The sequence below is a fragment of the Gymnoscopelus microlampas genome, assembly GCF_963454915.1.
Source record: "Gymnoscopelus microlampas genome assembly, chromosome: 14".
In the NCBI taxonomy this organism is placed as follows: domain Eukaryota; kingdom Metazoa; phylum Chordata; class Actinopteri; order Myctophiformes; family Myctophidae; genus Gymnoscopelus; species Gymnoscopelus microlampas.
This window is the reverse complement of record NC_139951.1, coordinates 15811515-15825139: the sequence shown is the minus strand read 5'-3', so window position 1 is coordinate 15825139 and position 13625 is coordinate 15811515. Positions and strand designations below refer to the sequence as shown.

Here is a 13625-nt window from a genome sequence, read left to right as displayed (position 1 = left end):
CTTACACGTGGTGTTCTCTTGTTGAAGACCTCCTGGTGTGTCTGGTGCTTCAGAGAGTCTAACCTGTTCTGTTGTTTGACTCGTCTTTTCATGACTCTGCATAAAAAGCTCCGGCTACTTGTCTGACCTGCCGTAACAGTGTTGTGTTTAATCTCTTGGCAGCGTGCACGTCGGAGGTGGAGAAGGTGTGTAAGGTGTCAGAGGAGGAACATCTGCAACCCTTCAAAGACAACATGGACCAATTTCTGAGCCAAGGTGAAGCAAAAAGCACACACACACACAGACACTCTCTCTCTCTCATACACAGACACACACACACACACTCTCACAGTACTAATCACTGACTGATATTTGCATTAAATCTTGTTGTCTTTCTGAGTTCAATTACCCCACAGAACATGTGGACATGTTTCAGAAAGATCTTTTGGATTAGGTTCATATGTTAGCAGTTCAAATAACATGAATGATTTTCATGTGTGACATGCGACTTAATTGAATGACTTGAGCCCTCGCCCTGTAACTAGTCGTACGACAAATAGGTGATCTACAAAGCGACACGTTGTGAGCTTTTACATCTGCTGTTTTATCTACTTTAGATTTTAGTTTTTTTAAGTGCTCGTCTTTGATTTTTGATTTTTGCTCAAAATAGGGACACCAGGTTGAAAGTGCTTAAGCCTAGGATTGTACACATTTGAAAACAAAACAAAACAAAAATCAGCCTCCCGCTATTTCAGTATTCTGTCAATGTATGAATACACTTTGCTGTAGTACTTAAAACATACACACACACACACACATTAAAACACCTGGCTATTAAGCCAATAGATTTCCTCCCAACATACACATGCAATTAACGCTTCAAACCCACAGGGCGCGCAAGCGTGCGGACACCTTTTTTTCCAGCTCCCATGTTAACGAATGACTGGCCACGCACGGACACAGACTTTTGTATTATCATTTTGTTCCCTTCCGAAAAAAACATTTTTCCACCCGCATTCTCATTGAAACTCATTGACCAGGCGTCCCGCTGCCACCAGGTTTGGCGAGAACAGTCGCGCACAAACCTCTGCGCACTATAAAGCCCGCGAGCGGGTGGGTTTCAAGCGTAACACTGTAAAGACATACATACACATACAGTCACGACCCAATTAACACTGGTAAAGACACGCATACACGTACAGTCACGACCCAACCTCGGATCAAAGACGGAAACACGCAAGCATTCTCTCGTTTACATTTGTAAGCCATCACTCCTGGGAAGCAGAACAGAAGGAGGACATTTCTGTCACGCCCTTTTGGTAGACAAACAAACAGACAGACACCAGTGTGTACTGTACAGAAATGCACACGCAGAACAACACAAAATCAGACGTGCCGTTTTCTGCAACACACCCACGCACGCTGAAACACACGCACACACGCACACACACACACACACACACACACACACACACACACACACACACACACACACACACACACACACACACACACACACACACACACACACACACACGCGTTTGTGTTATTATACTTCTGAGGACTTCCACACTTTAGGATGGCCATTTCTTTTGGGACACTTTTAATCCTAAAGCTAAAAATAGCTGATCTACAAGCTCACAATGCATCACAGTGTGACCCATTGTGAGCTTGTAGGTTGCTATTTTCAGTGCCTGACCACGGCTAATAATAAATCAGGCCTAACTCCAACCCTAAACCCTCTAAATGCCTAATCCTAACCCTAACACCAACCTCAATCTGTTCCTAATTGTAAGTCTAACTGCCCCTAACCTTTGTGACCATAAAACAACCATTTTTCTTGTGAGGACCAGGAAAATGTTCTTATTTCTCAAATTCTACTATACATGTGACATTTTGGCCCTCACAAGTATAGTCATGCAAGTACACAAACACACGCACACAGTCTCACACTCTCACACAGTGGTGCTTGTGGTCTGAAACCATATGACACCAGCACCAGGGCTTGAAGATTTGTGGCGAAGCTGCTCTCACTTAGCCAGGGCTGCAGACTTTTGATGTTGCGAACCCCATTGATGTTGCCATCCATGTGTTGTTACATAAAAAGTCTGTACAGTACGTTTACTATAGGGTACCTTGGTTAGGAATTTCAGCTTTTCCCTCTGTTGTCCTGCCAGACGCTCGGCCCAAAGTCTGATGTATCAGGGGTTTACTTTTAGGGCTTGTGTATGGATTCGTGATATTTATTAGGTTATGTTTGGTTCGGTGGCAGCTTGATTGATTGATTGGCCGCCTGATTGATTGTGTTTCTGCTTTGCTGTTATTGTATCACTGTTTTGCGTTTGTTGGAGACGTGGCTGAAGATTGAAGGCTCCTTATGCACATCCACATTCATAAGAATTGTATTTAATCCGTTTCTTTTAGCTTTCATTTATTTTCCCTTGTAACAAGAGACATGCCGTCAGTGTGATATGTATTTATTGATACATTCATGCCGAATGTATCAATAAATACATATCACCCTGGCGGACTATGTTATTTATTTTGGTTATGATTTGCAATGGTCTTATTCCATTTTGTACGTCATGCTGTGGATGTAGTGTTGGATACATTTCTGTATCCTGTCCCTGTATGCACGTTCAAATGGGGGAAATGCTCATTCTATTCTCTTTATTTCACTTGAGTTGAACCACTTGCACACCATATATCGTCTCTGTCGAGCAGAAACCTCATATCTCCATATTTGAACTTTTTATGTTTCTTTGTAAATGAATGCCCTAGTTTTTCACACTACAGTGTCATACAGAGGTAGCAAAACTAGCTCGCTCACTAGCAAAAATAGCAGATCTAGATCAGCTATTTTTGAGTTTGAAAAGTAACAGCTTCGGAAACCCAACAGCAACAATACATTTATACATTTATTTAGTCCCCCAAGGGTCTATACTTGGCCCTCCTCCTTTTTTTTCCCCTCTACGCTAAATCTCTTCGACGAAGATATCGGATTTACAAGCTCGCAAATGCTTCACAAGCTTGTAGATCTGCTATTTTCATCCAAACGTTCGCCCCCTGAAGAGGGCCGCTATAGGCTTCGTGTGGTTAACGTCTTAGTGTCTTTTCCCTTTTCGTTCTTTTTTTCCCCCAGCTTAATTGCAGGAATTCTGAAAAAAAAATTCCTGGCATTCTCTTCCACTTGTTTCCTCGAAGGAATTTCCACCTCTTTAACCATCAAGGAATCAACTTGAGATGAATGCCACCCATTGGCACGAATGTCACCTATTTGGGCGGCATTATAAATCAACATGACAGATGCATCCTGGGCAAATTGTTGCTGTGTTGCTGCCTGCCTGGGAAAAGCGGAGCGGTCTGGTTGCCATTAGCCACTCAACAGGACGCGGTGCCGCTTAATGTGATTGTTGGTCGGATCCGTGGGGATATGCACACACAGGGCATTTGTAAAGAGAAGAGACGTGTGTACACACACACACACACACAGACTCAATCACACAGGTGTAAACACACGGACACACGTTTGGATAATAAGACGTGTGTGCGCGTACAATCCTCAGGGCAAATTAAACTCTGAGAATGTAAAAAACGGAATGTATATGTTTAACCATTGAAACACATTCACTTCCTCTTATTCAAAGATTACTATACTTTCCAAACTCATACACCCCCCGACCTCAAATACCCCTGCCTTGACCCTTGGGAGACCCTGTATCATTCCCACTATGTCCATCAACCTCAAAAGCTGTTGCACAGGCTGAGCACCGCCGGTTTCGTATTGGACGAGAGGAGATGGGCTCTGCTGACTGTCAGAGTGTGAGAGAACCAATACGATTAAAACGTGGAAAGGGAACAACCAATTAGGCCCTTCAACTATTGATTATTTTCTTTCGTGATTACTCTGTTCGAATCTTTTGCATTTTTATACATCCACAAATTAGTCTATTAACACCTTGACTAAAAGCTTAATATCACCATTTCTTTTTAACGTGGTGGAAGTGAGCCGTTTTCGATCGGCGATCACTCTGCAATGGAGGATCGCGTTAGAAATATTATTGTTCCAGGCGTTAGTCGGGACCCTCCGCCGTCTCGCACGCACGCTTTGTTTACATGCACTTCCGTGTAGGGGCTTCTACAGCACGAAACGTATCAACGTAAGTGGATGGAAGAAATGCAGGCACTGAACGTATAATATTTTAATAAACCTCTGGCACCCGATGTGTTAACCCATCCAAGACCTGGAACGCATCTGTGTCACTTTAGATTTCTTTGGCTATTAAAAAATAGCAGATGTACAAGCTCATTGCGCGGCACCGAGTGCCGCGCTATGAGCTTGTAGATCTGCTATTTTTGAAAAATCGTGATTATTATTTATTTTTTATTTTTTTCAAAAAACTGTTAGGATTTAAAAAACATTTTTAATAATCGCCTCAGGTCTTAATGGGTTAATACTTAAGCGAGTCGCATGGGTAAACGGCTCCAGCGGAGAGTTCCAGACTTCGGGTCACATTAGCCAGTTAGGCACTCCATACTGAGTGATCCCGAGGCGTCCCAAAGGCCACTAGGCCAGCGTATAGTGATATAATGCTCCCATCTGGTCCTTGGTCCGCCCCGTGGCCTCCTCCCCAGCGGGACGTGCCCAGAGGATCTCCCTAGGGAGATGCCCCAGAGGGAAAACAGGATGGGACCAAGTATAGACCCCTGAGGGGACCCTGTTAGTTAAGTGTATACTGTATAGTGTTGTATTCCTTCATGGTGAAAGAATAAAACAAAGAGCCTAACCCCATTTTCTCCAATTCATCAAGTATTCTCTTCGTGTTTGGATTCCTCCTCACTCACCGTGAAGGAATGCAACACAAACAAAGATTCTCCATGCATTCAAGGCTTCATGCGCTGAGTAATTGATGGCGGGGGAAAAAACTCATCTTGGGTGTGAAGTATTTATTTAAGTGGTTAACGTCCACTGCTTTAAGTTCCACAATCCTGTACAAGTTCATCTTAAAACCACACTGTAATTGGTCATTTTCATCAACAATAATGAACCATATTTATGTTCTTTATCCATTTTGACCCATCTGCTAGTCCTTGTCTCTGCAGATTGGAGTACTGTACACGACAGTAAGGAGGACAGTAATGAAGTACATTTACTGAATACTGTATTTATGTAAATTGTTTGAGTATTTGTATTTTGGGATATTTATTACTTGCACTCCACTACATTTCAAAGTCACGGCCGGGAAAAGGTGCATTATGAATTAACCATTTGAGCCCTAGTTAAAATATTGTGAATATAGCACATCTACAAGCTCACAACACGTCGCAATGCATTGTGAGCTTGTAGTTATTGTAGCTATTTCACGACAAAAAAAATCGGAAAATCTTTCAATTTGGGGTGTAATGTCTTAATACAGCAATGTATCATTGATATTAAAAAGAAATGTACTTTGTAATTTGTACGTCTGAAAACTTATGAGTATTTTTAAAAGCAAGTACTCCAATATTTGTACTAATATAAAGTACAAATTTGATAGAACAACTTTCACTTGCAGTTGAGTAATATTTGACCTGGAGTATCTCTACATTGGCCTTCTGGGTTTGAGTACTTTATCCAGTATGTATGATAACTGTTGGTAACACTAACACATTTTGGAAACGGGCTGATAAAGAACAGAGGAAATGGGCAGAGTGAGAAGGGGACAAATTCAACACATTTTCACTTGAAAATCAAGCAATTTCCCCTGGAAACGACGTGGTCGTACAGTACGACAGACCACGAGTCCGACTTTACACGCTCTGCTGCTTAGACACGACAAGGCGACAGGCTGCGAAATGAAACACAGACCTCATTTGACAGCCGGCCTCATATTTCTCTGCCAATCCGTCACCACAGCCTTCGTTTAAGCGGCTAATTTCATATTCTGAGGTCACGGTTAACTGTCGTCACAGTTGTTGTCAGCTGGCCGTGAAACCCCGCCGCACAAATTTAGTTAACCCATTGATACCTGGAACGCATCTGTGTCACTTTAGATGTCTTTGGCTATTCAAAAATAGCAGATATACAAGCTCATAGCGCGGCACCGAGTGCCGCGCTATGAGCTTGTAGATCTGCTATTTTTGAAAAATCGTAAAAAATATTTTTTAAATATTTTTTTCCGATTTTTTTTTTTAGGATTTTGAAAATGTTTAGAAGCGGCCTCAGGTCTCAATGGGTTAAATTAGTCAAATCTAGTTAGTTACTCATTTTTACATCCCTTTCTGCATGTCTGCCTCTCTCACTATCTCCAACACATTCTCTCACATGCCTGCGTGCAGAGAACTGCCTTCTTTTCTTTCCTTTTTTTTTTGGTGGAGACGGATCTCTTTATGTATACCCAAAAGAAGTTCCCCGGTCGCAGCGAACCCACCGTGAAACCCACCATGCTACACCAAAGTGAAAGCAGATTCACAGCAGAGCCTCTGCTTTGGCCGGGACGATTTTTGTTTTTTAATGTTTTGATGATTTCCCCTTTTATCCGTCTCTGTGTACCCAAATGTTGAAAGATGTTACATTGGCACACGGCTGTCAAAAATTCAATTTCACCTCATGCTGTACGTTTACAACAAATATATCGTCGGTGTCCAGGACGAACCAGCTAACTTTTTTTTTCATAAATCAACGCTATTGAACACCCTTTAGGTCTGTGTAAAAAATCAAAACATTTGAACCAATGAAAAGTATTAAAAAGCGCCTCTGACGAAAACTCCCAACTCCATTGGATCCTCAAACTGTCCGTCAAAAACAAACAACTCCCCCCTCTCCTCTACAGCGCTGCCTTTTAACAGCATGAGTAGAGCGTGCTGCGCAGTGAACGAGGAACACGTAAACAAACTCCCCGTAGTCTGTTAAAACTATGCAGTGTACATGTTTATCAAACTTAGCACTGACGCTAATGTTATGAAAACAAGTAATTGTATTTCTAAAATCTATGAAGTGTTTAATGAGGAGAGCAATGTGACAAGAAGAAAGGCGTTCATATAATTTCTGTTGCGCTAGTTCTACTACCTCTTTGCAGAAGTTATTTTACTATTTAAAGTCCTGTTTATTATTATAGGCCTACAATAAGTGGCATGAAGCATCAGGGCATTAATTCACACGTTGTTGTGATGCATTGTGAGCTTGGAGATCCATTGTTAGCTTTGGAGAATTTGTACCCTTTTGAAACCTCTCCCTCAGCAGCAAGTGGAGCTATTGTTGTTTGGACACCTAACTCCACTTCAGCTTGATTTCTGCTCGTCTGAAACTACTAACTCCACTTGCGCTGGGTAAAGTGTTGATTTACCCGCAATTTGGTTAAAGTGTTGATAATATAATGACACATGCAAGTATCTGACAATATATAAAGTCACTATACCAACTTTGATGGGGCAGTATTGCTTTGTTTAAAAAATATAAGGTTTTCTTCATTTCCTGAAAAACGTATATTTTGTTTTTTCGTTTCCTGAACAATGAGCGTTTTGGAGTTAGCAGTTTCGCGCTGGACAGCAGAGATATGCTCATAGTATCCATCAGGCGGAAACCTTGGCTTGTATGTCATAAACCGTTAATCTTTTTGAAAGTGATCCATTGGGAAACCATTTTTTTGTATAAAATCACAAGCTTGTGTTAATACTTTTCATTCAACCTAACCACAGAAAGACACTTTGAACCTGGCATCCCTATTTTGGGCATAACCCTATTTGGGGCATATCATATCCAAATGTTTCCAAATTCCTTTAAAAACGCTCACAACGCGGCACAAGCTCGTAGGTCAGCTATTGTGGCTACGTTTGTGCGACATTGTCAAATGACCAAGTATAAAATAAAGCATGCATTCATGACGACATAAAAAGATTGGATATAGATTACAAGGTTTCTGCCCAACAGCGACAATATCCACACCACACAGGGAACCGATGAGCGTAATATTGGTATGACTATAATTGATCATAGTTTTTTTTAATAATATATCTACAGTATGTCTCTTTTTCTCTCCTCCAATACATTCCTTCATGTGCCCTGGTGTGCACATTTCTCCACAACACTTTTTTTTTTTTTTTTTGGGTGGTGTTTATTATTCAGCTCAGGGTCTGTTTCTGATTGAAGCCTAGGCCTTTATAATGTAATACTTCCACTGTTGTTATTGTTTCTCCCTGGCTCCGGGACTCTCACGTACATGGCACTGTGCTGTAACTGTACGTATGCACTGCACAGACGTTTCTACCAGCGTTGCCATATTTTAGAAACAAGCAACCAGGTCTATGAAAACAGGCCCAAAAGAATCGACTAACACATGAGCACTTTAAACCCATATACATCGGCAATTTGAAAATAGCCGGTCTACAAGCTCACAACGTGTCGGGATGCAACTACCAATATTTACCCGCAACTACCAATGTTTACGAGCGACTTTAGAGAAAAACTAGCCCAGCGTCGCTTATAATAAGCGGACATGGCAACCCCTTCTCTCTGCTTCACTGCGAGCGCTGCAGACAGCACAATAATTATAATTATATATACTGTATATAACTATATCATTATGTAGTTCCAAAGGGCCCGCTAATCCAACGTGACAATGTTTTATCCAGTTTCGTGGTCCTGTCAGTGGAAAGTACTTCACCAACATCCCATGGTTCAGATGGATATTATTTAGATCAGGGGTTCTCAAACTTTTGAATTTCAAGGATCCCCCAGTTTGATATGCACGAGGACAAAGACCCTCATTTCATCCATTTTCTATCGCTGGGACCCCAATCTACACTCTGAGAGTGTGCAAATGGAACCAAATGGACCCCATGTGGTTCCATTTGCCCACTCTCAGAGCTAGACCCCTGTTTCCTCAAGGTCCCCACTTTGAGAAACACTGCTTTAGATCAGGCAGTACTAAACTTTGTATGTAGTTCTATAAAATGAAGACAAAGTTGTTGCAGTAATGTTTATGTTTATTACTAGGGCTCAATAATTCACTTAGGGCAATAGAGCATGATTGCCTTGTTCCTTAACTACTTAAACCCTGTATCCTAAAAATAGCAGCAATAGCTCATCTACAAGCTCATAATGTGACGTTTTGTGAGCTTGTAGATCAATCTTTTGATGAATGTTGGCCTATTTTCACCTCCTGTTCGCATAATGTTGGCCTATTATCACATGCCAAGCATTCATGTGGTTAAAATATTTTTGGTTGGAAGCTTGTGTCTGTAAAGTAAACATAAATCAAGGCTTTTGAACAATGATATTACCAAATCATTAACTAAAGAAATATTATCCCGTTGTTGTTCTGACTATGTAGTTTGATTAAAGAACTCCAATCGTTAAGGAAATTAAGCTGTAGGAATGTATATCTCCCGTCGTCCTTTAAAGATTAGCATGAAATCAGTTAATGATTTTTATTTTAATCAGTAGACTCTTTTACAAATTCCATGAAGCCAAAAAAAACTGAAACAAATGTTGGTAATTATATCTCCCCTCTGTGAACTATGAACACGAAATTGTCTTAATGAATACTGATTTTAAACAATCCAGGGGAAGGAATCGGTGGTTGAACAAATTCTCTTTAAACCCAAAGACCAATAATTAGCTACCAACATTCCTGGCATGGTTTCACTGCCTGTGATGTCTGATTAATTACCTTGTACCAACAACAGACAACACATGGCCTTAAGTGTGTGTGTGTGTGTGTGTGTGTGTGTGTGTGTGTGTGTGTGTGTGTGTGTGTGTGTGTGTGTGTGTGTGTGTGTGTGTGTGTGTGTGTGTGTGTGTGAGAACTTGTGGGTGTCTGTACACACATGCATGTCATCACAAGAGAGAGTTCAGAAGGTGCAAACGATACGGGCACCCGTATCATCATTGCTCTTGGTCCGCTGTAATACCTAGAAAGTTCTTCTGTAAGTGTTGTGTGTAAGATGGTGGAAGAAGCACTCTGGTGTTTTTATGTTGTGGTATTGCTACTTGGAGAGAAATAAATAATTGGAAAGAAATCCCTTCTCCAGACTCCCCTGATTCTCTGACAGGAATCTAGTCCATATTCGCCGCCTCAACCAGTATATCTATTTTAAAGTAATCGGAGGTCTCCCCCTTCGTTACACTACTGTAACACAGTAGCAATACCACAATATAAGAATACGGTTACAATTAAAATAAATAAATATATATATATATATTACAAAAGTATTGAGTAAATATACTTAACCCATTAAGTCATTCACTGCCAGACTTATTTCTGGCTGCGTTTGCCCACTGCCAGCAATTAAAAAAAAAAAAAACTTTCAACTGGATACAGACAATCTATATTCATTATGATCACTTGTCTGATCGTTTGTAAACACACACGCTATGTGTATGCGTGCCCAGAGAAAAAAAACTATAACCGCGATGGCTGCCTTGCTGTCTGTGAATATACAATTTCTTGCCAAAAATGGACGAATCTTTTCCATTTTCAACTGGCCACAGAAAATGTATATCCCTTATGATCCCTTGTCCGACTGTTTGTAAACACACGCTACGTCGCCCAGAGAAAGATAATCCAACCAGGACATTTCCTTCGGCTGCAGCAGCATGTTGAAAACAGGATGTCACATAAATCAAGGTCATAGTTTTGTTAAGAGGTGGTTATTGGCACAGTAGCTGCTTGAGAAACGTGTAAAACTATAGGTTACTGGACGTAACCCCGGTTTTATGATAATATAAGCGAGATGTCTCGCTATGGGAGAGCGCCCTCCGGCGTGATCACACAGAAGTACACCTTCATAAACTTCCAGACAATTCTATTGGCTGGACTGACCTTCCTCTGACTGGAGGTCCCGCCCTCATCCTATATCAGTCAGTGGAGGGTCATTTTCCCTAATTCAAGATAACCTTTCTCTTCTCGTTCGTAAACAAGAAGGGTGTCTTTCGAGACATCTCGCTTATATTATCATAAAACCGGGGTTACGTCCAGTAACCTATAGTTTTATTTCAAATATTTCACTCGATGTCTCGCTATGGGAGATATAATACACTCCCTGATTGTTATCTCGAAGTCCAGAGTAACCAGCCTAGGGGCTTGATCCCCGTGTCTGGAGGCTACACTAAGGACCGTACTGTATGCGCCACAGGGGCTGCAGTTACGTCCAAACTGTAGAACCTGGCAAATGTCAAGGCCTAACCCAACATGCCACACTGCAGACATCTCAGATGGAGACCCCCCCGAAGAGGGCCCATGATGTCGCTATTTCCCTTGTAGAATGTGCCCACAGTCCCACTGGGGCAGCATCCCACCACTGTAATAGGCTAACTGAATAGCCTCTAAAATCCAGTGGGAAAGTGTCTGTTATGCAATGGGCTAGTCCACTATCCGTGGAGCCCATGACACAAATAGCTGATCTGACTTTCTCAAAGCCTTAGATCTGCCAATGCACATTTCCAAAGCCCGAACCGGACAAAGGCAATGTAACCTTTCATCCTCTCATGAGGCGAAAGGAGGCGGATGAAAACGCATTAAAAGGTCACAAGGACACTTGGTACCAAGGGGTTCTTTAGCCCACACCCAGGTCTGGGTCTGACAACCACCCTTGTAGTCCCTTCCTTGAACTGTGTACACTCCCCGTGTACTGACAGTACATGAAGATCACTGAGCTCTACAGTAGTCACTGAAGCCATCAGTAACACAGTCTTGATTTACAGTTGTTCTGTCAATCTGACACAGAGGCTCGGGAAGAGACGTTTGGTCCCTTCATGAACCGACAAATCAGGCAGTGCTGACCCACCGTCTCGGCCTCAAGCAATACGGCAGGCTGAGATAGCCTCCAAGTAGACTTTTATTGTGGAAAAGGCTCTGCCCTTATCCACTAAGTCCTACAGAAGGATTTAATGGACATGGGTTTGGAACGGCACAGTGCGAGACGCCTATATAGGGTGCGATTTCTCGCACCTCATCTCAAACCGTTCTGGGGTGACCCCTCTGTACTCAGATTCATCCCCTCATGGGCTGAGCCCAGAGAGTCAGATGTTCTGGTCATGGACAAATTAACTCGTCCCCTACTAGCGTTAGCATGTTTCTGCGTAACGGAAGTAGCCACGAGCGGTCGTACAGGACAGGTTCGACTGACACCCAGTGACCCCATTCTGGGGCCACCAGTATCACCATCAGCCCCTGGTCCCTTACTCTCATGAGTGTGGGAGCCAACAGGGACAGCGGAGGAAAACGTAAAAAGAGTTCCGAGCCATTTGTGCACTAGTGCATTTCGACCCAGAGGCACCGCACCCTCCACTGAGAAGAACAACGGACATCCCGTGTCTTCCAGTGAGGCAAAAGATCCACCAGGGGGCGATCAAACGATCCCAGATCCGTCCTGGTATCTCCGGGTGCAGAGACCTGTCGTCTTGAGAGGAATCACAGATTCCTCCAGCGACACAGCGCTGTCACACATTCCTTTGTGACCAACACACGACCGCAACTGCCCAGCCGTCTTAGCGATACGGCTGAGGCCATCATACCTGTCATTCTCATGCACATTTTGAAGGAGACCCTCCGGCCCGTGCAAAATTGTGCCAGGCAGGACAAAAAGGACTGATCCTTTTCAGTGGCGGGCTGGCTTTGAACAATAGTGAGTTCAGAGTCCTGCCTGTGAAATTCGCTGTTTGTGCAACACGCAGTTGATCCTGAAAACTTGATTTCAGTAGGTGAGACACCACTTTCTGAGTATGCTGCCTTGCCGCTGATCCTTGAGTCGGCTTGTAGCAGCCCATCATCTTATGTAAGACGCTATGCGAGTGCCTGCTCTCCTCAGAGGGCCAATCGCAACCTGCGTGATTTCGACAAATACTCTGGGCTGAGGACGTTCCAAACGGTAGCACCGTGTATTCGTAATTTTAACCTCAGAACCCTAACAACAGAGATTTCTGTGTGGTGGGTAAAAAGAGCATAAAAATAGGCGTCTTTCAGGTCTATCGATGTGAAACAGTCTCTCTGACGCACCATGCGGAGAGACGGATTTGATAACATCCTGAATTTGAACGCCATTAGATACTGATTGAGGGCTCTTAGGTCCAGTATCGGACGCAGCCCCCCCCCTTCTTTTTGACCAGGAATAGCACGAGTAGAGCCGCTGTTAGCTTGGTCTCTGGGTATTTCCTGTACAGTTCGTTTTCTTAACAGGGAGAATTATCTTCCTGTAGAAAATCGCCCGCCTGTCCCCTGCTTAAGAGAAGATCGCTTCCACTAGCCTGGGGAGGTCTCGAGGCGAACTGTAGTATACATCCCTGGATATAGAGTGCAGCACCTACTGTGGTGTGTTGCACCTTATCCATTCCGATATCATACAGTGGGGTTCCTACAACACTGGTTAGGCTCGATTGTGGTGCTGTGGCGCCATATAGTGGTTGAACAGAGTCGACCGTGAGCCGTTCCCTTGGGGACAGGGCGTAATCGTCCTCTCTTCATGGCGAGTATTCGCCCCGCTACCCTGAAGTGTCTGTGAGACCTCTGTGGTAGCGAGCGTGTGTCCCTTATGTTCTGGTTTTGTCCTGTTTCATTTCTTTTTGCCGTGCCCCTGAAATTCAGGCTGTAACGGTTTGAATGTTATTGGAGAAACAGGTAGAGGGTTCAATTTCTAATAACCACTCCGATGTCTTGCCAAGGAGACAT

General features: G+C 43.0%; 1 protein-coding gene across 1 annotated transcript in view; it reads left to right on the top strand.

The window, feature by feature from the left end:
- The window catches only part of fmn2b (formin 2b), a gene marked incomplete at its 5' end in the record, with an annotated part of 102891 nt that overhangs the window by 75476 nt on the left and 13790 nt on the right, over positions 1-13625 (top strand). The window contains one exon of the mRNA XM_084078199.1: positions 163-255. Within this exon, the coding sequence (XP_083934325.1) occupies positions 163-255 (93 nt within the window). The remainder of the gene's footprint in view (positions 1-162; positions 256-13625) is intronic.